Raw genomic sequence first — 24,180 nt, 5'->3', positions numbered from 1 at the left:
TTACGCGGGCACACGTCCTTTCATACTGTAAACGCAGTGGTTTCCATTACTGTAATTGGAGCGCTCCGCGTATCTGCTGTACGCACTATTTCAATTTCGCGTACACATTGCACGTATTTCACAGGTAGAAACCCGTGGTATTTGTACGCTTTTCAGTGAGACTGGGCTGATATATTATATAAAAAAATATATATATCTGAGAAAGCTCCTTCATAAGCTTTCAACAACATTAACAGACTGATTAAAAGAGAAAGAGGACGCCCGGATAGCTCAGTTGGTAAATATAGAGGTTTGACTCCGACCTGCGGCCCTTTCCTACATGTCATCCCCCTCTCTCTCTCCCCTTTCATGTCTTCAGCCTTCCTATCAAAATAAAGGCTGAAATCTTTAGAAAAAAAAAAAAAAGAACGACCGAAAGACCGAGGGAGTGCGATGGACTGAAGCTATGCTAGGCTACTCAGAGAGTGACGGCTGACTCATTAGCGGCGTTATACCCAGTGCGGATGAAAAATTTTACATGGGGGAAGGGTAAAGAATTTGTAGTGGGGGACCCTCATACATAAACTGATATGCCCTACTCACCCTGCTATCCTAAACTCTCCAAACTGCTCAACTATTATTTCTATTCATAGTTCATATCTTTTGTTACTATAATACCATATTATAACATAATTCTCTATATCTGTACATGTATTAACACCCACCAACCCTGATATTCTATTTTCTTTGCACAAATCTTCCTTGGGAATTGGTCATTTAACTTAAAGAGTGTGTCTAGACCTACTCTATCTGTAAAGTTCTTGAAAGAGAACTGTTGTAACATATACAACAAATGGAAATACCAAAACTGAAAACACATCATGTCAAACATGTTATGTTACTACTCAATTTATATGTAAGGAGAATATAAACAACCATATGGTCAGGGGTTACTGCAGTCTCTTCTCTCTTCATCTTCATCCCCATCACTCTCTCCTCTGTTCTCTCTGAACCTCCTCTTCATCCCTCACTTCAATTCCCTTTCCTCTTCTCTTTCACTCATTTCTGCATCTCCTTCTGTGGTCTTCCTGCTCTGACCTGCCTGGTCTCTCCAGTACAGCCCCTTTTCTCCTTCAACTCATCCTTTCAGCTATTCCAACCTCTCAAAAAAGTGAAAAGTTAAATCTTACAAAAACAAACAGAATCTAACAACAGAGAATTGAGAATAGTAGAAATACAATTTAGAAGATATGTAACTAAATTAAAAAATAAAATGATTGTAAATATTATGAAAAAAAAAAAACAACCAATTGAAATAAACAACAAAATTAGTAAAAAGAAAGTAACCCCTGGTTATACCAGTCTTGTGTAGACTATGAAATGTCTGTATCGTCACTGCGCTGCATTTTTATTAACTAAAGCCCTATTCGCACGGGATAAGTATTACCTGGGGACCTCTTGTAGTTTATAAATTACCCCCACACGTCTGTATTTCGTCTGGCGCATTCACACGGGATAACTGAAGTCTGTATTTTACTCAAATTTACAGACATTATCCCCCGGATATGATGTCAAAACTTTTCATTTATAATTGACAACGCAGCCAGTTAGACCCCAAATCACAGAGATGCCGATTCGCACGGGACTAATATTATCACAGGACCTCCGTTTTCGGCGAAATATGGTAGGTCATTTGCGGGGGAATTATTACTTTACAAATTACAGACATGACCGATTCGCACGGGATTAAGATCACAGACAACCTCCGCGATTATTACAAATGACTGGAGGTCACCAGGTAATACTTATCCCGTGCGAATAGGGCTTTACACGCTATTACTCAACCAACTGAAGTTAGTTGCATTTAATAACTCTTAATGTGTTTTTCGCCGTGGCGGCCGCAGTAATAGAGAGTTACCAGCGGTAACACTGCCAATACAGGTTTCCCTCTCATACTTAACAATATACAGCTGTGTTAATAACAATTAAAACTGTAGACAAATGTCAGCATGTGGATCAGCGGCGCTGTGTCGCTCCATGTTGTAGAGGAGAGTGAATGGGGGCGGGGCTGCGCGGAGGAGAGATCCAAACACAGGCACGGCTTTCCAGAAGGAATGGGTCATGTAACGCAACATTAAACCATATCGATATAAACGACATTGCTTCGTTAGTGGAGAGGCAGCGGATGCGAGGACGTTAGGTGCACCGGTGCGACCTAGGAAAAATCTTAGTTGCACCTTTACAAATTTTGTTCGCATTTGCGACCAAATTGGTCGCACTATCGAGCCCTGGATCACATTCTAGATTCATGAATTCTAGAGTAGGGGGAATTGTGTATTGTATGTTAACTTTAGCATTATATCCTTGAATTGTTTCCTTAAAAAGAATAAAGAAACCAAGGCTTTGAAAAAAGTCTGACAGATACAGACTATCGGCAGCTTATTGAGTTGTTGTGGTGACCATTTTGGCAAACAGTTGATTAATGTAAAACATTGATAACATTCCTTAGCAACAATATGCTTGGGCTTATTAAGATAACTGTTAAGATGCTATGATTTTCCCATCTTTGCTTCAACTGTAGTGACACTGAAATGAAATGTCTACTGTCAGTGTTTCTAAATGGACTTCTTTCCTTGTTTTTTTGTGTAGGGGGTGTGTTTGAGCGACGGATGGATGTGGCTCTGTGGTCTGGTAGAGTTGCTGCAGTGGATGCAAGCAGCGAGCCGATTCATTTTGACAGTGTCCAGAGTAAGGTAAGCACTCCAAAAGGGAGTCAAGGGGACTATGATTTTTGTAGACATGAATGGATGTTAATAAAGCCGAGCTCTGGGAACACACACACAGGGATGGACCGGTTGGCTGCTGAGCAATGCTATAAATTAACTTTATCTGGAAGTTGTCTGTAAAAAAAAAAAAAAAAAGCAGAGGGTTGTGTTGGTACTGGGTGGCTGTTTTGGGTGAGTGCAAGTACTGTAGCTGCATGAATTTGTAGGGGTGTCGATATTCTCCAAATCCATGATTCGATTTTACTTTCGATTGTAAGGTAACGATTGAGTTCAATTTTCAAATTCAATTTTTTTTTTTTTTCTTCCAACAGGGACGGCAATGCCACAATAAGAGAATAAGACTATATGGTTTGAGTTGTTTTTGTGGCACAATTTAATATTTTTTTAATTTGTTTATAGTGTCTAATCATAACAGAAGTTATCTTAGGACACCTACTGTATAGTAGATCTAGACCACACTCTATATAATTTACAGAGACCCAACAATCCCCCCCCCCCCCCCCAAGAGCAAGCATTTGGTGCAACAGTGTCGAGGAAAAACTCCCTTTAAACGGGCAGAAACCTCAGACAGAACCTGGCTCTTGGTGGGCGGCAGGCTGCTGCTGCTGGTTGAGACACAGAATTGAATGGACCATTGTTTTAAAAGTTATGCACCTGAAGTCGCCATGAAGTCATTGTTTGTTTACATAACTTACTCACAGGGAATGCAAATGTGCCACACCAGTGATTTCAGGGAAGCAGGAATATTTCCTGTTTTTTCCCCGGTATTTCTGACTCTGGCAGTGGCCATGGTGTCTAGAATAGTCAAGCTGCAGGCTACCGGTAAGCTAACGTTACCCTGTGTCTTTAGCTGCATGCTACCAGCCGGTAAGCTATGCTGTGTCTGTTATTTTTTTCTTCGATCAGGCGCAAGTAGGAGGGAGTGGAGAGACAAAATAATATTAGGAGAATTGCCGATCCTACTTCTGATTTTGATAGTCAAAATGAAAAGCTCATTTTGATCAATTTTTGATTTAAAATCAAAATTGTGACACCCCTAATGAATATTAAACTTGTCGTTGCTGACAAACCTGCCTTATTGTACAGTCTCCAGACGTGGAGCTGGTGGAGCCAGAGCCAGTGCTGGTAAAGGAGGAGAGGGTGGAGCCAAACATGTCAAGAGTTGAAGAAAGAGAGGAAAACGTGCCGCTTATCAGAGATGATGGTGAGTACAGATAAAATACCGTTTCACGTGTATATAAGACTACACTGTGGGTAACAATACTCAATACTTTTTCAGTACTGACTCACTGAGTGTCTGCAGCATTGACAGCAGGCAAGCACTGAATGCTCAGTCAGATTCCTGCTTACTTCTTTCCTCATTTAAAGGAGCACTCCACTGATTTTACACATGGTCAGTTTACTAGTAGTCTTGCATTGCCAGCCCTATCTCCACAGCGCTGTGGAGTAGGGTTGCAAAATTCCAGGAATTTTCAAAGTCGGAAACTTTCCATGAGAATAAACGGGAATTAATGGGAATAAACTGGATATTTGTAAGAATGCTTGTTATAGTCTATAACAGGGAACTTAAATGTAGTTGAAAAAACCCTTCTTGCAGCATAATCTTGGTTAAAACAACCTGATTTAATGCACCTTCAGTTGAATGTCCTCCCTATATTCATCAATGACCGTAATCAAAATACAGGATTTTTTGGGGGGGAAGATGATACATAACCCATTGCTATTAACCTATGTGTGCTGGAAACATTAGACAGCGCTGATGGTTAGCTTGGCATGCATATAACCATAACCATAGTAAATCAAAGGCAGCATGCTAGCTACCTTCATATGTTAAGCTAAAGGTCAATGGTTTGGGCTACTACTTAGCCTACTGCTGGGCTATTGAGGCCACACCCACTGCACAGATCATCTCTAGAAACATTCTACAGCAGATTGAAGCTGAAATGTTTATATTGTATAAGATGGAGTTTGTACGAATTACCCAACATTTCCAGTTAATTCTCATAATTTCCCATTAATTCCCATGAAAGTTTCCAAATTGGAATGTTTCCAAAATTCCCCAGCTTAACTTTCCATGGAAAGTTTTCAGAAATTTACCAGAAAATGTCTGCCCCTTTGCAACCCTACTATGGAGTAAGGTCTGGCTACACCAGAGATGCATTCTAGGATAGGAGAAAAAAACTCTCTGCGTTGTGTCCATTTCTTAAAACCATTCACATTCGTCTTTGGCGTCTTTTGGAGCTCGAGGTGAAGTCGTGAAAGCCATTCCTGTACAGTAGATGCACGGTAAAGCCAGAGGCTGACTGCGGTCAAACGCGCACTTTCATGTGTTTTTCTGTGCTGGTCGGCGTTCTTCTTTAGCATTTAGAGGCAGACTAGAACACGTGTAGGCATATGTGCTGCCCCCGTCAGGTCCACAAAGTTAGCATCCACGGTACCTACAATAATGTAGAAAAATATAATAAGTACTGTCACGTTTTCAGAATTTTCGCATCGACTTGGTACCGAAGTATCGGTTCTCGTGACATCCGTAATGTTGAGTACTACTCAGGCTGTGTAAACAGTCAACAATGTCATAGGGATGTTATCGAGGTTTGGCTGGGAGACTACAAATTGTTTAATAATTATACTTTACTTGTAAGCGAAATCCCCAGAGAAAGGGGAACAACAAAAAAACAAACAAATGTACAACATCTTAAATAAGCCTTCCATCTTTCCATTTCCATTTTAATTGGGTTAAGTAATAGTCAATCTGCCAATCATATAACATTTTGAAAATACCATAATGATAGTTGCAGACCTAGTATCATGTGAGGCATGCATATTTTATCTGTAATGAAATATAATCTGTCTCTATAAGAGACTAAAGTATTAACTATTCAACTTTTTCTCTCTAAAGGAGTGTTGGAGTGTGTCCCTTGTGGACCTGTGAGACCCAGCGTTGACCAGCAGGACAACAAGTCCACTTCCTGTCAGACCTGGTCCCAGACCCAGAGCAGCAGGACAAGGCATGCCAGCAGCAGCAGAGGAGTGGAGGTCAGTGGCTCCTCTCCTCTCCTTAATTGTGAAGTCAGTGCCTCTGTTGAGGGCAGAGACTCACTGCAGCATACGATAAACCCACCCCGGTATGTCGATGACGGCAGCAATGACTCGCAGTTTGATGTGTTGTGCGACGACAGTAGAAGCGCTAACGCGTTGGTCGAGGAGTTTTTTGACAAGCACTCTGGGGCTGAAGTGGAAGAAAGGAGGCCGTCTTGTTCGTACTCGATGGCAGCGGCTGATTTCCAGTCGACCTCTTCCGGTATTAACGGCTGGATTCGTTGCGGCCCTGGCGTCCCCGTGTCCCAGCCCTTCAGTGACGGCAGCAAAGTGCTCCATCAGACTGGCACCAAGGAAAGACTGTTTGTTTGCAGCTACTGCGGCAAGGCTTTTAATCGTCCCAAGAAGGTGGAGATCCACCAACGCGTCCACACGGGCGAGAAGCCTTTCAGCTGCACCACATGTGGGAAGATGTTCTCCGAGGCGGGGAACCTGAGGAAACACCAGAGGGTTCACACTGGAGAGAAGCCATACACATGTAAGCTGTGTGGCAGGGGATTTGCCTGGATAAGAAACCTGAAAACCCACCAGCGAAAGAGCCACCCTGAATTTCCTGAAGAGACCTGGGAACAGATCTAATCTTTCTTCTTCCCGGAAGTCTACTGTAGGATGTAATAATCCAGCAAAGACTCTACGTTGGCAGTCAAAAAAGAATGCTCGACAGAATGAAAACAATTTGGGACCTTTTTTAGGACCTTTTGATAAATATTTTCAAAGAGAGGAATGAGAATAAGATGTATTTCTAATCTCTCAACCAAAATGCTGAAGTGACGCTGCTTTTGGACAAACAACTTGAACATAGTTATGATGAATTTGTCAGTCTTCTTTAAAATCTCTCTCTACACAGTGTCCTGGTCATGTAAAGGTTTCCGACCTAAAAAGTTGGGATCAAGTGGTGCCAAATTTCTGTACCTGAGAGCGCGTGTTGACGGAGAGCGGGGCTCAACACACACACACACACACACACACACACACACACACACACACACACACACACACACACACACACACACACACACAGACACACACACACACACACACACACACACACACACACACACACACACACACACACACAGACACACACACACAGACACACACACAGACACACACACACACACACACACACACACACACAGACACACACACACACAGACACACACACACACACAGACACACACACACAGACACACACACACACACACACACACACACACACACACACACACACACACACACACAGGTGCAGACGGAGCAAAACTACTCCGCCTCGATTGTTTAAGTCACAGCAATGCTGGTAAAGCGGTTGCAAGTGTGGTCACGGTTATCAAAACTGATAAAATGATATAATGGCGATCAGATAGCGGTCGTGGTGCGGTTACCACTTCCTCCAAGACAGACCGCCACAGCAGTGTTCTCTAGTGACTGACTGACTGACAGGCTGGAGGTTGTAAGGCAAGGCAACTTTATTTCTACAGCACATTTCAGCCACAGGGCAATTCAAAGTGCTTTACATTATCAATTATCTTGGCTTTCAGTTCTCAAAATCAAAAGCAGGATTGGCATTTCCTCATTCTGAATATATTATTTAAATTTGACCATATGACTTTTAGTGTGGTACATTTCCCAAAACGGTTATACGTGTAACAGCTGGATACCATGTAGCCTATCTTTCTAAAGAAGACTTTGGAAATGTGAATCAAAATCTTGGCTCTTTACGAATCAAGACTTGATCGTCTAACAAATGGCGGAGCCGTCACCGCAGAGCTCGGCAAACGGGCTGGCCGTGCAGCTGGCCGTGCAGCTGGCCGTGCAATGTGCAGCTGGCCGTGCAGCTGGCCGTGCAGCTGGCCGTGCACAGGCGTAGGTTGTGGGGCACCACGAGTTAGCCGAGCTCAGCAAGCAGGTTGCCGAGACAGCCATCCCGTCGCCTCCTGTCTGAACCCGGTGTGAGGCTGGATCTCTAATGTCTCTAGTCCTCTAGATGTGCGCTGCTCTTTCACTGGTCAATCAAAGCTAAAATGTAGTCGCCAGACGAGTCTCAACGAAGCGCGAGCATGGTGGGCGGGGCGAAGCCAGATCCAGAATTTCTCAGTGGGGGAGTAGAGTAGATGTGCTTCGTCACTCTTCAGAATTTTATTTTACTTTTTTACGTGGGTAAACCATGTTAAACAAAATATTGATCATAACAGAGTAGTTTTACATACATGTCTGTAGTGGGACTTGTAAAATAGAACAAGGTCACTCCCTAGTAGGTGAGGGCTGGACTGACTGAACATGGTGGAACAACTGGTTCTCCTTCCCTACATGAAGGAGATTTTAAAATGTGGTTTGTTCAATAAACGTGTTACACATTTTGTTGTTTTCATTGGTCAAGTGGTTGGAAAAAATGATAAGTAGGCTACCTGTGTTGGAGTTCATTCTGGCGCAGTGCTCACTTCACATAAAATGCTACGTTATGGGTGCCTGGGTACCTCACCTTGTAGAGTGTGCGCCTCATGTTCAGAGGCTCAGTCCTCACTGCAGGGGCCGCAGGTGCAATTCCAACCAGCCCTGCAGTCATTTCCCCTCTCTCTTCCCTTTCATTTCTAAGCTCAATCAATCAAATACATTCTAAAATGCCACCAAAAAAGTATCTTTTAAAAAGAGAAGAAAATACTACATTACATCACTTCACAGAGAACAATGAGGGCAAACGGCAGCACCAAACTGTTGAAACTGATCTTCTGTGGTTTAGCTCGGCCAAAAACACTGAATCCGTCAGCATGTTTTCATGTCGTCCACTACGGAGGAACCAGTAGGCTACAGACAACGTTCACTTCACCTTGTTAACTGATTCAGCCTCTTAGATAACGCACTAGACTGTCCTGCAGACAGTTGTCTCATTCATGGACTCACAGCAGTGTGCCACTGCAGACTGAATATAGGGGAAACCCAATGGATATTTTGCATATTTTTGACAATTACAGGTAAAATACTGCATGGACTCCCAGTAAATGTTTGAGAGCATTGGTATTCTAAATGTAACATGTTTCTTGTGTTTTATAGTTGAAATATATTTCAGATTTTGTATGTAACATTTCATTCATTGAATAAAATATGCTTCTTGAACCCCGTAGTATTATTGTACAGCCCTTTTTTTAAATTTTTTTTTTTTTTTAAGAATGACTTGAAATCTCAAATGAATGTTATCAGATTTGCATTGCTGCAATAAAAAAAAAAGATTGATCAGTAATTCAGCAGGGAGTGGACATAAGGAAGTTTTTTCTTACTAAACGGTTTTAAACTGCTGCACACAGTTCAAGAACAAATTCAGGAAGATAGAATTAAGGAAGAAATACACACAACTACATTGAGGTCAATGAACATAGAACTATAATGCACAGGTAGGTTAAAATATATATGTATATAAAAAGCATTAATGACCAACCACAACGTCTACATACAAATCAGGTGTTTCTGCAAATTCTAAACAATAGAAATAGTGCCAAAGAAATACACAATGAAAGAAAAAAAAAAATATATATATATATATATATGTATACATACAGTATATATGTTACAGGATAGGATTAATATTTGACAATAATGGGCACCTGGGTAGCTCACCTGGTAGAGCAGGTGCACATATATAGAGGTTTACTTCTCGACGCTGCGGGTTTGACTCCGACCTGCGGGCCTTTGCTTTCATGTCTTCAGCTGTCCTATGAAAATAAAGGCCTACAATGCCTAAAAAAAATTATCTTAAAAAAAACAACTAATGAGTAATATATGTAGGCTACATCTTAAAGCACAGCAGTGTGTATTTTAAACTGTAAATATATAACTTAGAAATTGTAGGTAAGTGAATGTTTAAGGCAGGGGTCAACAACACGGTGCCCACGGGCACCAGGTAGCTCCCAAGGACCACATGAGTAGCCCCCAGACCTCTTCTAAAAATGAAAATTTAATATTTATAATATCTGTTTCCCACCTTGTTAAGTCATTGTTGATAATTATTGTGAGAAATCATTAACATGATCAGTGTCTTCACATAGATGAGTATCATTAATCATTAATAATCATATATAACTAAAGGCAAACTGAGCACATTTGTTATTTCAGAAGAGTGTATCAAACTGGTAGCCCTTCGTATGACTCAATACCCAGGAAGTAGCTCTCAGTTTAGAAAAGGTTGGTGACCCCTGGTTTAAGGGCTAAAATACTTTGTTTAAACGTTTCTGATTGTCACATTTTGTTCTCAACTCATTGCACTTATACAGAGTACACTTGTTGCAACCCATTGTTTGACAACACAAGAAGAAAAATAAATGACCGATATTAACCTTTAGTGTTCCCAATATACATTAAGGCAGGTTCAAGTCAGTGATGGAAAATTCCTTCACTTGTCATCACACACACTAAATGTTACTCTGTGATTATCTGAAGACTAGATTTTGACTTAAATTATCTTAATGGGCATTACTCTCAAATAGGTCTGGGCGATAAAGAGAAAATCAAATATCACGATATTTTTGACGAAATACCTTGATATCGATACCGCAACGATATTGTAGTGTTGACTATTGGTGCTTTCACAAAATATTTACACGATGAGATTTTTGATAAATAATCATCAGTAATGTAGATATAATAACTAAGTGGGTAAAGGAAAATAATAGAACAGTTACAACAGTCTGGTAAGTTCCGAAAAGTACACCACTTTACTGTAATGCAGCCTTTAAAGCCAGGAAAAGACAACACGTATGCCATATTACGATATCCAAAATCTAAGACGATATCTAGTCTCATATCACGATATCGATATAATATCAATATATTGCCCAGCTCTACTCTCAAAAGTTTTTTTTTGATGAACCCAGCTCTTCTTTATTTTACTGTAGGACTATACCCCAAACATCACAAGTACACCAATAGACCTTTTTCACAGCACACATGTTGACATGTCCTAGTAGGAAAAGCACAGGTGTGTTCAAAACCATTACTGATGGCTGCATTCCACTTAGGAGAGGCCCTGGTATTAAACCATTACTGATGGCTGCATTCCACTTAGGAGAGGCCCTGGTATTAAACCATTACTGATGGCTGCATTCCACTTAGGAGAGGCCCTGGTATTAAACCATTACTGATGGCTGCATTCCACTTAGGAGAGGCCCTGGTATTAAACCATTACTGATGGCTGCATTCCACTTAGGAGAGGTCCTGGTATTAAACCATTACTGATGGCTGCATTCCACTTAGGAGAGGTCCTGGTATTAAACCATTACTGATGGCTGCATTCCACTTAGGAGAGGCCCTGGTATTAAACCATTACTGATGGCTGCATTCCACTTAGGAGAGACCCTGGTATTAAACCATTACTGATGGCTGCATTCCACTTAGGAGAGGCCCTGGTATTAAACCATTACTGATGGCTGCATTCCACTTAGGAGAGACCCTGGTATTAAACCATTACTGATGGCTGCATTCCACTTAGGAGAGGCCCTGGTATTAAACCATTACTGATGGCTGCATTCCACTTAGGAGAGGTCCTGGTATTGTGCATGCTGACTCACTGAAATATCTTACTGGGTCACTTGATGGAATTCAGCCATCGTTAAGGTTATCAATCTCAGCTGAGCTTTTCCTACTATGACAAGTCAACATGTCTGCTGTGATAAAGGTCTATAGCAGGGGTCACCAACCTTTTCTAAACTGAGAGCTACTTCCTGGGTATTGAGTCATACGAAGGGCTACCAGTTTGATACACTCTTCTGAAATAACAAATTTGCTCAGTTTGCCTTTAGTTATATATGATTATTAATGATTAATGATACTCATCTATGTGAAGACACTGATCATGTTAATGATTTCTCACAATAATTATCAACAATGACTTAACAAGGTGGGAAACAGATATTATAAATATTAAATTTTCATTTTTAGAACAGGCCTGGGGGCTACTCATGTGGTCCTTGGGAGCTACCTGGTGCCTGCGGGCACCGTGTTGGTGACCCCTGGTCTATAGTGAACAAATGATGATATGCACGCTGAAAAAATCAGTTGCACTTTTTGGATGGGGCTAGCAGAGGAGGAGGAGGATTGGTTACTGACTAATGTAAACCTTATAATGTAGATAATGTGAGTTCAAACTAGTAAACAATGAAATTACCTTAAATTGAATTGGTTAGGCTGTAATTTCTCATATCATTTTTGGAATATATACATATGAAATGTCTGAGAGTTTTTTTTTTTACCCTTTCTTTCATTTGACTTGTTTGCTGTTCTGTTTGAATTTTTGTTTCCATCACCTGTACCTCAGTGTAGATTTGAGTGGTCGAAGTGCTCATGTGTTTTGTTATGTAAAATGTCAATAAACAGATTGTTAAAAAGGTCATTACAGCAAAGGCCCCTACATTTTAACACTGATGATGGGTTTGAGCAGAATGCTTGCAGTTATTTCGCTAGTGACAAACTCACTAAAAATGATTACCTCACTCTGCAGCCCCTTTATCAAGTTTTGAATGAAGTTGCTTCTTTTCAATACAACTCGCGCTGTGCACATTCTGTATGGTGTGCATTTATGTTGTGTGTCTGCAACAGTAACATCAGACATTTTCTCTTTATTGTGCGTGTGCAGAAGGAGGAGGAGCCGGATGTGGTGCTGGTGAAGGTAGAGGAGGTGGAGCCGGTGACGGGGACTCAGAACCACACAGGCCTCAGCATACAAGAGGGTGAGTGGACACGTCACCTTTCATTTGAAGCAGTGATCACTTCTCTGACATCACCGTGTGGGATCTGCTGACCCTCCGTACAATATAAAATACATACGCCTGTATAGATGTCTCTTACCCAGCATGGCCACTTTTCTAGTCTTAACGAATACTCAAAGAGCTTTGCACACTACAGATACCATTCGCATACACATTAATACACTGGTGGCTGAGGCTGCCATACAAGGTGCCACCTTCTCATCAGATAAACATTCACACACCGCTGGCGCAGCATCGGGCGCAATTATTGCCAGGGGCAGACAGGGGCCAGTGGTTCTACCACCGACCTTCCGATTGGTAGACGACCGCTTTACCACTTGAGCCACAGCTCATATGGTACGTGTCCATATAGGCGTTGTTTTCACGACAGGGAGCTACCCGCTTCCCAGCATTGCACACTAGTGGGCTTGCCACCAGCAGTTATCTGTTTCACCTCACTGACCACTCACAGACAAGCAAAAAAAAACCCCAAAAAAACACCGAAGGGCCCCCCCCAAAGGAAAAAAGGCCCCCGCGCGCGGTGTGGCTGTTTTTCCAGATTTCAAAACAGACCATAATGGCGTCTCGTTTGGAATACGATCTATTTTACGAAAATAGTTTAATGAATCATGTTTCTTAAAACATTTTAAGTAAGAAATAGGCTATGCAGTTTCTGAACCTGTCTTCATTTTCAGATCGATTGTGGTCAGTTTGAAAAAGAATCGCCAGCTTTTGAGGGGCATCGAGCCTAGCTGCCGCTCCTCATTTGCATAAAGTTGCCTGGATTTAACTTTATGCAAATGAGGAGAGGGCGACTCGACGCCCCGCTTCTTCAAAACCCCTGCGACGCTACCAAAATGCATTGCACGGCTGCTCCTGTGGAAATGAACGGGATGCGTGGAAATGACGCTGACAATGGACACATACCATGATAGCCTTGGGTAGGGATTCCATAGTTTTGGTTCATAGTTAAAAAAGTTTAAGCTGCTGATTTGTTTTTTGTGAGTTTGCATTTAAAAAAAATGAAGAAAAACGGATGATCCGAGAAGCTGTGAAGGATTATAAAACGACAAAAAAAGTTGTAATGCAGGCCGGTTCCAAACCACTAAGAGCCTTATAAACAAGTAAACTTTAAAATTAATCCAAAAAGACACTGGGAGCCAGTGCAGGTTAGCTAAAACTGGGGTAATATGCTCTCTCTTTGTTGTCTGAGTTAAAAGCCTGGCAGCAGAGTTTGGGATTAAAGGTGCCCTGCCACACGTATTTCATTACTTTGTGGTAATGTCTGTCTAAGTTCTACCATGGACTCTGTAACATTGTTTGTGGAAAAAATGCCTTGGTTACCTTGTTTCAAGCCATTCTAGCGTGGTATAAGGAGCCTGCAGGAAGACTTGGCTCGATTTCTGCCAGTTCTCATTAATATTATGCAAAGCTAAGCTGTTTGAATCTGATTGGCTAACAGCTAGCCAATGAGAGCCTGGCTGTCAGAATCCTTTACCCAGCCCAACTGGGCGAGCTCATGAATAGTAATGAGCTCAGTTAACACCACGTCAGACTGAAAAGCTTTTGTAATTGGCCTGATTTCTCTGCTTATTTCTTTTCAGTGGCTAGAGCTGACAGAGGAGGTAGCAGTTCATTTTCACATTCACAACATAACACAAGCACATATGGACCTAACATATTTAAAAAAATGCAAGTAAAAACAGGTTTGTATAGCAGGGCACCTTTAATTGTAATTTGTCAATTGATTCTTTTGGAAATCTGGTAAAGAGAGCATTACAGTAATTAAATCTACATGAAATAAATGCATGGACAAGTTTTTCTGCGTCTTCTTGGGATAGGAACGGCTGTACCTTTGCAATGAATGCTGCATTGAATCCTGTCCAGTAGATGCAGAGTCTGACCGGTGTCTTTCTCTTTGTACCCAGGGTTGGTGGAGTCGAGCACCGACGACTGTAGAGCAGTTCTGCCATTTGATGAAATCCCAGAAACCTCCACCAATCGTCTGTCTGACCTGCAGGAGTCTGGGCGGGGCTTCTCAGAGGTCAGCCAAGGGTGTTCTTCGCTGTGGACTAACGGGGGGGGTAGTTATTTTCATGACGACAGCCTCCCAGGGCCGTCCTCACACTGCACCCCCCTCTCATACCTGCCCACCACACTCATTGGAGCAGATCCAGGCAGCTCTGGGAGGGGATTGGCTGTTGAGAATTTAGCAGGAAGGGGGTTGGCTGCCGAAAGCTCTGGAGGCTTCCACACCTCTGTGTCCTTTCAGCAGCAGCAGCCTCCTGTTATCGATCTGTCAGAGGAGTCTAGCCCCAGCCAGGTTTTAGGTCAGATACAGGGGGCCCAGCAGTTCCTGGACCCAGGACAAAGTGCAGGCCAGGGCAGTCATGGCAGCGCTGATATGCAGCAGAAAATCCCCAAGAAGAGGGTTTGCATCTGTAAGTTCTGCAGTAAAGGGTTCAGCTCAGCGGCAAATTTAGAATCCCACCTTAGGACTCACACAGGAGAGAGGCCGTACGGCTGCAGCATCTGTGGTAAAAAATTCTCCCAGTTCTGGAACCTGAAGATCCACAGGAACATCCACACCGGTGAGAGGCCGTACCAGTGCCCGCTCTGCCCCGAGAGGTTCTCTGACCCTAGCAACCTGAAAAAACACCAAAAGAGACACCACCCGCAAATGTAGGCATGCAGTCAGGGACATCTCATACCTCTTCACCACTGGCCAAAAAACTCATTTAACATCTTGCTTTGGAATCAGCCTTCACTCCCCGGGACAGCTCCAATCGGCAGTAATGGAAAAATGTGTAGATGCACTTATTTTCCGCCGATTTCTGGCGCGATACCTGTGATAAGCGTCTGCTCCATCGGTAACTTCTGTCATCCCGGGCCACAGATTTCGGCCGTCTACCCCCAAACAGTGCTTGAACATCAAATTAGTCTGCACCAAGTTTGAAAGAGGGACTAAAGAGATAAAACCATCGTGACAATTTCACTGGCCTCCATGCTGCTTCCTACTGTTGACTAGTAAGAGTAGTGAATCCCTTTTAGTGAATAGCAGAGCCGGTATGGAAAAATGTGTGTGTGTGTGTGTGTGTGTGTGTGTGTGTGTGTGTGTGTGTGTGTGTGGGGCGAAGTTTTTGGCAGTTTGGAGATGCTGCTGTGAATGGGGTAAGCAGCAAAACATATTTTAGCCATTAAAAAAAGTACTATTTAAAAAATGAAATATCACATTTATCAGAGCACGTGAGCGGAGCGCAAGCGATCAGGGAGCACGAGCAGAGGATTTTTGGTTGGAGTGCAGAGCGTTTTTTTTTTAAGTCGGCGCGTCACTTTATCTCCAGCTCCATCCTGCTCCAGTTTCGCTCTGGTACCGCAAATCATGCCAGAGCCCGACCCAAAATGACTCTGTGTATTGCGCATCCAGTTTTTTTTCTCAAAAATCTGCTGTTTTTTGGTGAACTTGACAATGGAGTTTGTAAAGTACAATGTGGATCTGTGTGTTCACATTCTAAAGTAAAATAAAATCAGCAGAATATCTAATAACACATTATGACAAGTGCAAGACAGAGTGGTAAGGTTAAACACTGCTTGGAGAAATGTTCACTTAGTAATACTGTTTGTATTTTTTTATCGTATTGTAATCATGTTCTTCCAGTGGAAATGCATTCAGTTTGTTTTAATACAGGACCTCTGATGCATACTTCTTTGTTTTATCTACAAGAATAATTCTCTTGGGGAATGTCAATTTAAAGTTTGACTGTTAGGTAGCATAAACATATACTGTTAATGTAACTAGCTTTTTCTACAGTATTGTGTCACAATTTTGTAATATCCTGCTCAATGTCCACAGTTTGCAATGTAATTCATTAAAACTTTATTAAAACTCAACATGGGAATTTGTGTTTTTATTATAAATCATACATTACGAAATTGTGGCACAATATTCTCATAAAATCTACATTGATACAGTACATTGTTCTAATTCATAATAACCATATGTACAGATTACCTTAACAGTCTCTACGTATGCCTCCATGTAGAGTTAGATTTCACCAAATTACTGGAGCTCATCTGTGTTTTTTTTACAGAATTACAGTACATTTTGGACTGTCTGCACTGGCACCTTCAGTGGGTTGTAATGTTAACCACCAGCTAGGCTTTCCAATTCTTGGGGAGTTGGAAAGGGGACCGGTAGCTAACGTTAGTTTTCAGACTGTAAATGCATACAGTACAACATGTTAATGCAATTATGTTACATGGTATTTTCACATGCAGTTATTTATGATGGACCAGTGCCTGCAATGGGCCAGTACTTAGCAGTACGGAGTACCTCTGATCTTTGTCCACATGAGAACCATACTTGTAATTGTTATTAACAGTATTATAAATAGGCTGATATTTATCCAAAACTAGCCTATAAATCATGATTTATTGGGAAAAACCATGCAATTCTAGCTAAATCAGACAATCAGCACCCCCATATAGCCCGAATGGAATGGTCCCATGTTACATAACCACATTTTCTGACACTGCGACGATTCGATCGCTCCTTAGATTGAATAGTAGGGGTCACCCCTGCAAGATATAGCTATCAATATAAAGACGCATACAATGAGCATCTCATGGAACTGATGAATTAGGAATTTATTGGCACCTTTTTTTGCTCCAACTCAGGCACTGAGATGTGTCCGTTCCACTTTTTCTGTTAATGTTGCATGAATTCATGGAGTAGTGTCACTCTACAGTGGTAGAGAGGGTGCTATCTATTTTCTCATTTCTTAAAATGTCTATTTGTTCAGATGTCCATTGTCCGTCCAGTCCTGTACCCTGATGAGATTTAAGTCAATAACACCTGCACTACTCTTCTGCTAAAGCTCCCCGCTCTTCCTCCTCCCCCAGTCTGCAGCACCTCAGCCGACGCCTGTGATATCGCAAGAGCCCAGCAGTATGATGGCAGTCCAGCTGAGGGTCCCAGACACCAACACACCCGCCAACCCAAAAACACAACAGCAGCAGAGATCCAGCAACAACAATCCTCTCAGCTCTGAATACTCTCTGTTTGAACTCGAGACATTCTTCACCCGTTGGGCCCCTGATAGTGACGCGGCCGGCAGTGGCCCTTCATGTCCTTTTACCACTGATGACCCAGCAGAGAATGACCAGGATGATGTTATTATTGAAGGGCAGAGTTTCTCCTCTGTTCAGATCCAGCCGTCTGTGTCACAAGGTAAGAGATCGTCTCCTTTCCTTGGTAGAGGCTTAATGTGTCACTGTTTTTGTGCTTCTTGTTTTTGGTTATGCAGAAATTATCATGTCAGGCAGGCACCGATAACTGTTACAACAACAAAGCCATGAAGTCTGTGTGGAATGATACATTTTATTTTTATTTTATTGGTTTATTTGATAGGGACCATGCATATTTATTAGAATTACTAAAAATAACTACTTTTCATCTGCAGTCCCTAGGCAGGTAACATAGGACTAACATAGAGACAGCCAGCAGTCATACATTACTCATTCACTATGCATTAAAAGGTACACATAATGGTGACCTATACATTGACAAAACAAACAAACAAAACAAAAATACATGATGACAAGATTATGTAAATTTTCAAAGATTAAAAATGTATGTGTCTTTAAGATATTGCAATGGTGATATGACAATGCCTTTTTATCAAAAGTGTTTATGGCTTTCTTAAATAGAGATTCAATGCGTTTAAGAGTAGTTATACTAGTTAATGACCAGTTAGTAAAACAATACTCAATATGTGAAAAAAAATCATAGTATATAAGAACATCTTGACAGCTTTGGTGTCAAGTAATAACCTAACTTGTTTAAAATTCTGCAAATTGAATTTAACTTTATTTGCCACCTTTTTTACATGACTTTTAAATGTTAGGGTGCAGTCATATATGACTCCTAGATACTTGAATTCATTAACAATATCAAGCTCCTGTCCTCTAAGGAACACATTAGTGACACCTTTATGTTTTGTTTGGTAAATGCCAACAGTTTTTTGGGTGTTTAGGTAGAGACATGACTTAGTGAGCCAGTCATCAATGTGAGCCATTGCAGATGTAAGTGTGGATGCTATCTCTTGGTAGTTCTTAGCATGTGAAAAGATAACAGCATCATCTGCATACATCTGGACATCAACATTTTTACATGCCTCTGGCAGATCATTTATATACAGTGTAAACAGGATTGGACCAAGTATGGAGCCTTGTGGGACCCCTACTGGACATTCACACAGTGGGGACTTTGAGTCATTAATACGAACACATTGCTTTCTACAGGACAGGTATGATTTTATCCAGTTGAGAGCTTGCTCAGAGAAATTAAAATATGTTAATTTAGATAAAAGAACTTTGTGATTAACAGTATCAAAAGCTCGCTTTAGGTCTAGGAAGACAGCACCAACATAAGAACTCTTATCTAAGTATGCTTTAACCTTTTCCAAAAACAGGAAAAACAGTTGGCTCTTTCTTTTGAGTGATGGGCCCTGAACCCAAATTGCATATGGTGGAGTGAATTATTGCTTTTATTGAGATGTTGAATCAGTAATTTAGCCACCCATTTTTCGGCTATTTTAGAAACAACAGGCAGAATACTAATTGGCCGGTAATTTGCCAAACTTGAAACGTGTGTGTTCTGTGAGACGCAACAGTGACGGACATCAAAATGTTTTAATAAACCCTTCCTGTGTGGATTCTTTATAAGACACATACGTGCTGTGAAAGCAACTTGGGAACTGTATCTGTTAAAGGCTAACAAAACAATAGTCACAGCATTCCAATTAAAATGACATATTTCACTCTTCAGTGCAGGAGATACTTAGCCTAGAAATCTAGACGCACCCTAGCGGCAGCAAATTTAATTTGCAGCCAGGGGGGTCTAGGCACTCTCCGTTGGCTTGCGAGCTGGAAAAACCAAACTCTGGTCAGGCCAATCACATCGTGTATAGAGTCGGTGGGCGGGCTTATGGCTGCTGCTGCTGAGAACAGCGGTCTTCTGGAAGACTTGGAGTTAAGCTTTTCTTTGAGAAAAGAACAAAGAACGGCTCTGAAATCATTCTTAAAAAAGGAGTTCAGAGTTTTGCCGACCGGATATGGCAAAAGTTTAATCTATCAACTAGCTCCGCTACCTTCTTCGTTGCTCTGCCTGGTTGTAGCGCTATCCTATTGCGTGCAGAGGGAATTTGAAAGACAACCGTTTATCCCGCCCCTCGGATTGCGCTCCAATGGTGAGTTCCCAGACCCAACATCATAATGTGGGTCTGGCTTGTCAGGCTAGGAGATACTGACATATTGTCATTTTTAAGTCATTCAGAGAAAATGATGTAATGAATGTGTGCTGACTTCTTTGTAATTTCTGCTCCCAGGCCTGTCAGCAGAGCCTTCTGTGTCCATACCTCTGAGGATGCAGGCTCCAGCCTCCCAGCCTTCATGGAGCAGAAAACCAGTCATGATCAGAAGTGCACAGGCTCAACTGCTGCAGCAGCATCCTGATAGCAACAGGGTCTCTCAGCAACAACACAGCATTCCCTCTGCACAGACAGCACTGTCCTCCACCACAGCTGCTGTCAGTCACACTCACAGTGGTCATAAAACAACTACCTCTGGTATCAGCTCAAACAGTAGGACTATGAGCTCCAGATCTGTCAGGGGATCCACAGCAGCGTTGGCCAGCATTGAGGTGGCAATTGCTGCGCAGCATCGAGCCAACCTCTTGGCTCGCCACAATAAAAGCCAGGCTGCCAGCATGGTGCCCAGCGAGCGCCGCAGGAAGAGCTACGTATGCCGAGCCTGTGGTAAAGCTTTCTCTGGTCTGTCCAATCTGGAGGCCCATGAAAGAGTCCACACGGGGGAGAAACCTTTCCACTGTGACACCTGCGGTAAACGCTTCTCAGAGGCCGGGAACCTGAAGAAGCATCAGAGAGTTCACACCGGGGAGAAACCTTTCAGCTGTGAAAAGTGTGGGAAGAGGTTCGCCTGGATCTGCAACCTGAGGACGCACCAGCAATCTGCCACAGGCTGCGGACCACAGGCTAGTGGGGGGCTAGGACTGGGCTGTTAATGCCAGCTGGGTTTTAATTACACCAGGGGTTGATGCATAGACGGTGTAAGGTTCAACCCAGGAGAAAAGATCCGTTGATTCGCTGCAAGGTTGTGCAGCAGTGGGAGTGTCACTCAAATGGCATTTGCGTGATGTCACGTTGCGTTCTTTAACACCCCATTGTAGCACACGTAGACTTTTTATTTAACCATTATTGTTTTTCCGTCAGATTGTTTATAGATCTCGACATTTCCTGGCATACTTGAAGGCAGCTTCATTTTACAGAGAAAGAGAAAAAGAACGGAGAGACGGAGGGACTGTGTTTTTTGCTGGAGCTTGTTGCAGGAAGCAGTCAGCTGTAACACATCTACTGGGCAGTTCAGTGCTTGTTTAGTTTTTTTTTTTTCACCCTCGTAAGTGTTGTAAAACTTTCTTGTGGCAGCGAAAGAGGCAGTGATGTTTCCTGTGCTGTATTTCACACAGCCTCAAAACAGACCGAGCGTGCACTCACACTGACTGCGCTGGGGGCCCGCAAAAAAGTTGAGACGGATTCAACTTTTGGTGAAACCTGACGTGACGCTGCGGTGGCCAATCATGTAACCGATCACACTTATCGTTGTGTTTTGAGGGGGTGTGAGAGTCCCGTACAGTAAAGAGGAAACATCACTGCTTCTATCGCTGCCACAAGAACGTTTTAAAACACTTATGAGGTTGAAAACAAAACGCAACCACTGGAGCTGACTGTCTTCTGCAACAACTAAGCACAGTCGCTTCGTCTCTTTACTTTCTCTCTGTCTCTGAGATTTTTATTTCATTGTTTTTGTTTACTTAAAAGGGACAATGCACATCAATTGACATTTTTAGTTTACACTCAAAATGTAAATGTGCCAGCAAAAAAGTGTTAGCAAAAAAAAACAAATTTTCATCTGTAGTCCCTTGGCAGGTCAACACATCATCATATTACATTAATAAAAAAGAATGCAAGAAAGATAGAAAGCAAATTAAGAAAGAAGAGAAAAGAGAGAGGGACAAAAAAGAAGTAAAATACAAAGAAGGGCAGTACCTAGGATGAGGTAAACCAGCTATTGATGATTGCAGTTTTGATTGTTTTTAATCCATCTTTTGAGTGTGGTTTTAAATGACAGATAGCTGGTGCTTTCTCTGAGTTCAATAGGAAGGCAGTTCCAATAATTTGAGGCCCGTACTGAGAAGACTGTTTGGCCAAACTTACTATGTCTATACTGTACAACACTGTTTCCCCTGGTGGAAATGAGGCAGGCATCTAGATAATGTAAAAAACTGTCAAAATTAAATAGGTTGTATTTAGTACTGATATGGCAGTGGTGATAGCTGATAGGTTTTTGATCTAGTGTTTTTAAAGTTAGCTTATAAAGGGTTTCTATTGATTTAAGAGTTGTCATGTTTGCTTGGGACCAGCCTGTGAAACAGTATGATATGTGGGAAAAGATCATGGCATGCATAAAAAGTTTGGCTGCCTCTGTGGTTAGATATGGCCTTATGTGTCTAAAGTTAGCCAGATTATATCTGATGGTCTTAGCCACCTTTTTAACATGCTTTTTAAAAATTTAATTAGAGTCTAAAATGATACCAAGGTATTTAAAATCAGACACAACCATACGTTTTTCTCCTTCAATAAAGACATCAGCCTGCTGTTTGTTTTTGATATGCAAATAAAGAACTATCATCTGCATATATTTGTATATTAACATATGGACAAACTGAAGATAAGTCGTTAATGTCCAGGCTAAACAAGATAGGGCCCAGTACCGACACCTGGGGTACACCAATATTACAGTTGAGGTATGAAGAGTAAGAATTACCAATATGTACACTCTGTTTCCTGTTATTTAAGTAGGACTCCATCCATTTCATGGCCTCAGCTTAGAAATTATTAATTTCACCCTAGGGTCCTTTGCACCATGACCTCGAGCTAGGACTGGGCGATATGGCCTATAAATAAAATCCCCGATTTAAAAAAAAAAAATTCAGATTTAAGATTTAAATAGATTTTTTTCTCCCTCTACTTAAAATCAATCTGCAGATGACAAAGAAATTGTTCAAAACAAGTTTTATTTTGTTTTGACTCATACACACACACGGGGCATGTATACCATTATGTTTATTCATGCCAATTTTGTGGAAATATAAATTGGTTTGAGTGTTTTCCCTACCAGTTTTTTTTTTTTTGGGGCCTATATATTCAACAACAACAAAACGGATGCGTGAGATAAAGCTGTTTTCACACATACAGGTAATTCACTTCTCGTTCCTCGCTAAAAGTTCAAATCATTTTAACGTTATTGCGCAAACTTGCCCCTATTTTCACCTGTTGCTGAGTAACGTACGTTAACATCCCGTGGTCTCTTGAATGTAGCATACCTGTAGCAAACTCCTTCGTAGCGATAAAAACAAACGTCAAAGCGGAGCTCCGTGCTACACAGCGGCGATTGCAAGTTGTTTAAGCCACTACAGACCTCCGTCACAGCTCGGTTGTATCAGCAGCATTTAGTAGATGTGTTGAGCCGCAAAAGAATTCCTCAACACCGCCTCTGGTGCCCCGCATGGTGGTCCTTCAGGTCAGCTGTAGCTGGTGGTTCAGTTACCGAGAATAGGTGACACTCAGCCGGGGACAGTGCACCGCGAGCTGCCGGTCATTTCGGCGGAGATTACGGATAAGTAAGTAATGAAACGACTGGTTAAGAAAATAATTAATGTTAGTCCCTGTCGCTGCCATGTTGTTTGTGTCTCACAACAGATGATTTTATTCCTTTCTTGGGAACAAACTTCCCACTCTCACCGGTAGCCATGCTGTCACTTGCTGTTTCGTGTGTGCTATGATGTTGTTGGTGTCGCTTGCCATACTGCTATGTGAAACTAATGCTAAGGAAGCTCCGGGGAGCCAAAAATGCGCCATTACACAAAAACTCGATTTACTTATTTTTTAAATTGCCCGCAACAAAAAATTTGAATTAATTCATTTAATCGATTTTTCGCCCAGGCCTACCTCCACCCACCCAGAAGCTTTTTTCACCTGGGTCGAACATTGGACGAGTTAGCGTTATCAGCTGAATAGCTTAGCGCAGGAGCTAATTACATTACATTACCCCACTAATAATGCCCGAAATGATACCAAACTTCTACACTAGTACATATAGGTTATGCACTCATAAAACGATGGATTGGAAACTTTGTAAGTACACCAGAAGTTTATGTAAATAACACTTGCCTGCTGGCTTCTGCTCTCTGCTGCTGTTGTTGTTGCTGCTGTAAGACGAGTGCTTAGGGCCGTCTACAAATTACAACACCGAAAAGAAAAATATTTATTAATTTAACTTATTTTTTAAAGTAAGTGCTGTAGTATAACTAGCAGGAGACAAGTTATAATTGAGGTAAGTTTGGAGACATTACCTTATTTAATCATTAAATTAATAAATATTTTTGTTGCATCTCATTTCGGTGTTGTAATTTGTAGACGGCCCTAAGCACTCTTAGTGCCCGGTAG

The 24,180-nt window shown here is 41.8% G+C and overlaps 1 protein-coding gene across 1 annotated transcript in view; it reads left to right on the top strand.

Annotated features, from left to right (window-relative positions):
* Positions 1-22,640, top strand: part of LOC120560864 — a 28,499-nt gene extending 5,859 nt beyond the window's left edge. Inside the window, exons 2-9 of the mRNA XM_039803778.1 lie at positions 2,629-2,732; positions 3,852-3,969; positions 5,665-5,801; positions 12,484-12,577; positions 14,200-14,220; positions 14,524-15,278; positions 17,498-17,825; positions 19,984-22,640. Of these exons, the coding sequence (XP_039659712.1) occupies positions 2,629-2,732; positions 3,852-3,969; positions 5,665-5,801; positions 12,484-12,577; positions 14,200-14,220; positions 14,524-15,278; positions 17,498-17,825; positions 19,984-20,678 (2,252 nt within the window). The 3' untranslated portion in view covers positions 20,679-22,640. The remainder of the gene's footprint in view (positions 1-2,628; positions 2,733-3,851; positions 3,970-5,664; positions 5,802-12,483; positions 12,578-14,199; positions 14,221-14,523; positions 15,279-17,497; positions 17,826-19,983) is intronic.
* Positions 22,641-24,180: the final 1,540 nt, after the last annotated feature.

This window comes from Perca fluviatilis, chromosome 1, assembly GCF_010015445.1.
Source record: "Perca fluviatilis chromosome 1, GENO_Pfluv_1.0, whole genome shotgun sequence".
Taxonomy (NCBI): Eukaryota; Metazoa; Chordata; class Actinopteri; order Perciformes; family Percidae; genus Perca; species Perca fluviatilis.
Note: the sequence above shows the minus strand (reverse complement) of the source record. Positions and strands in the feature narration are given on the sequence as shown.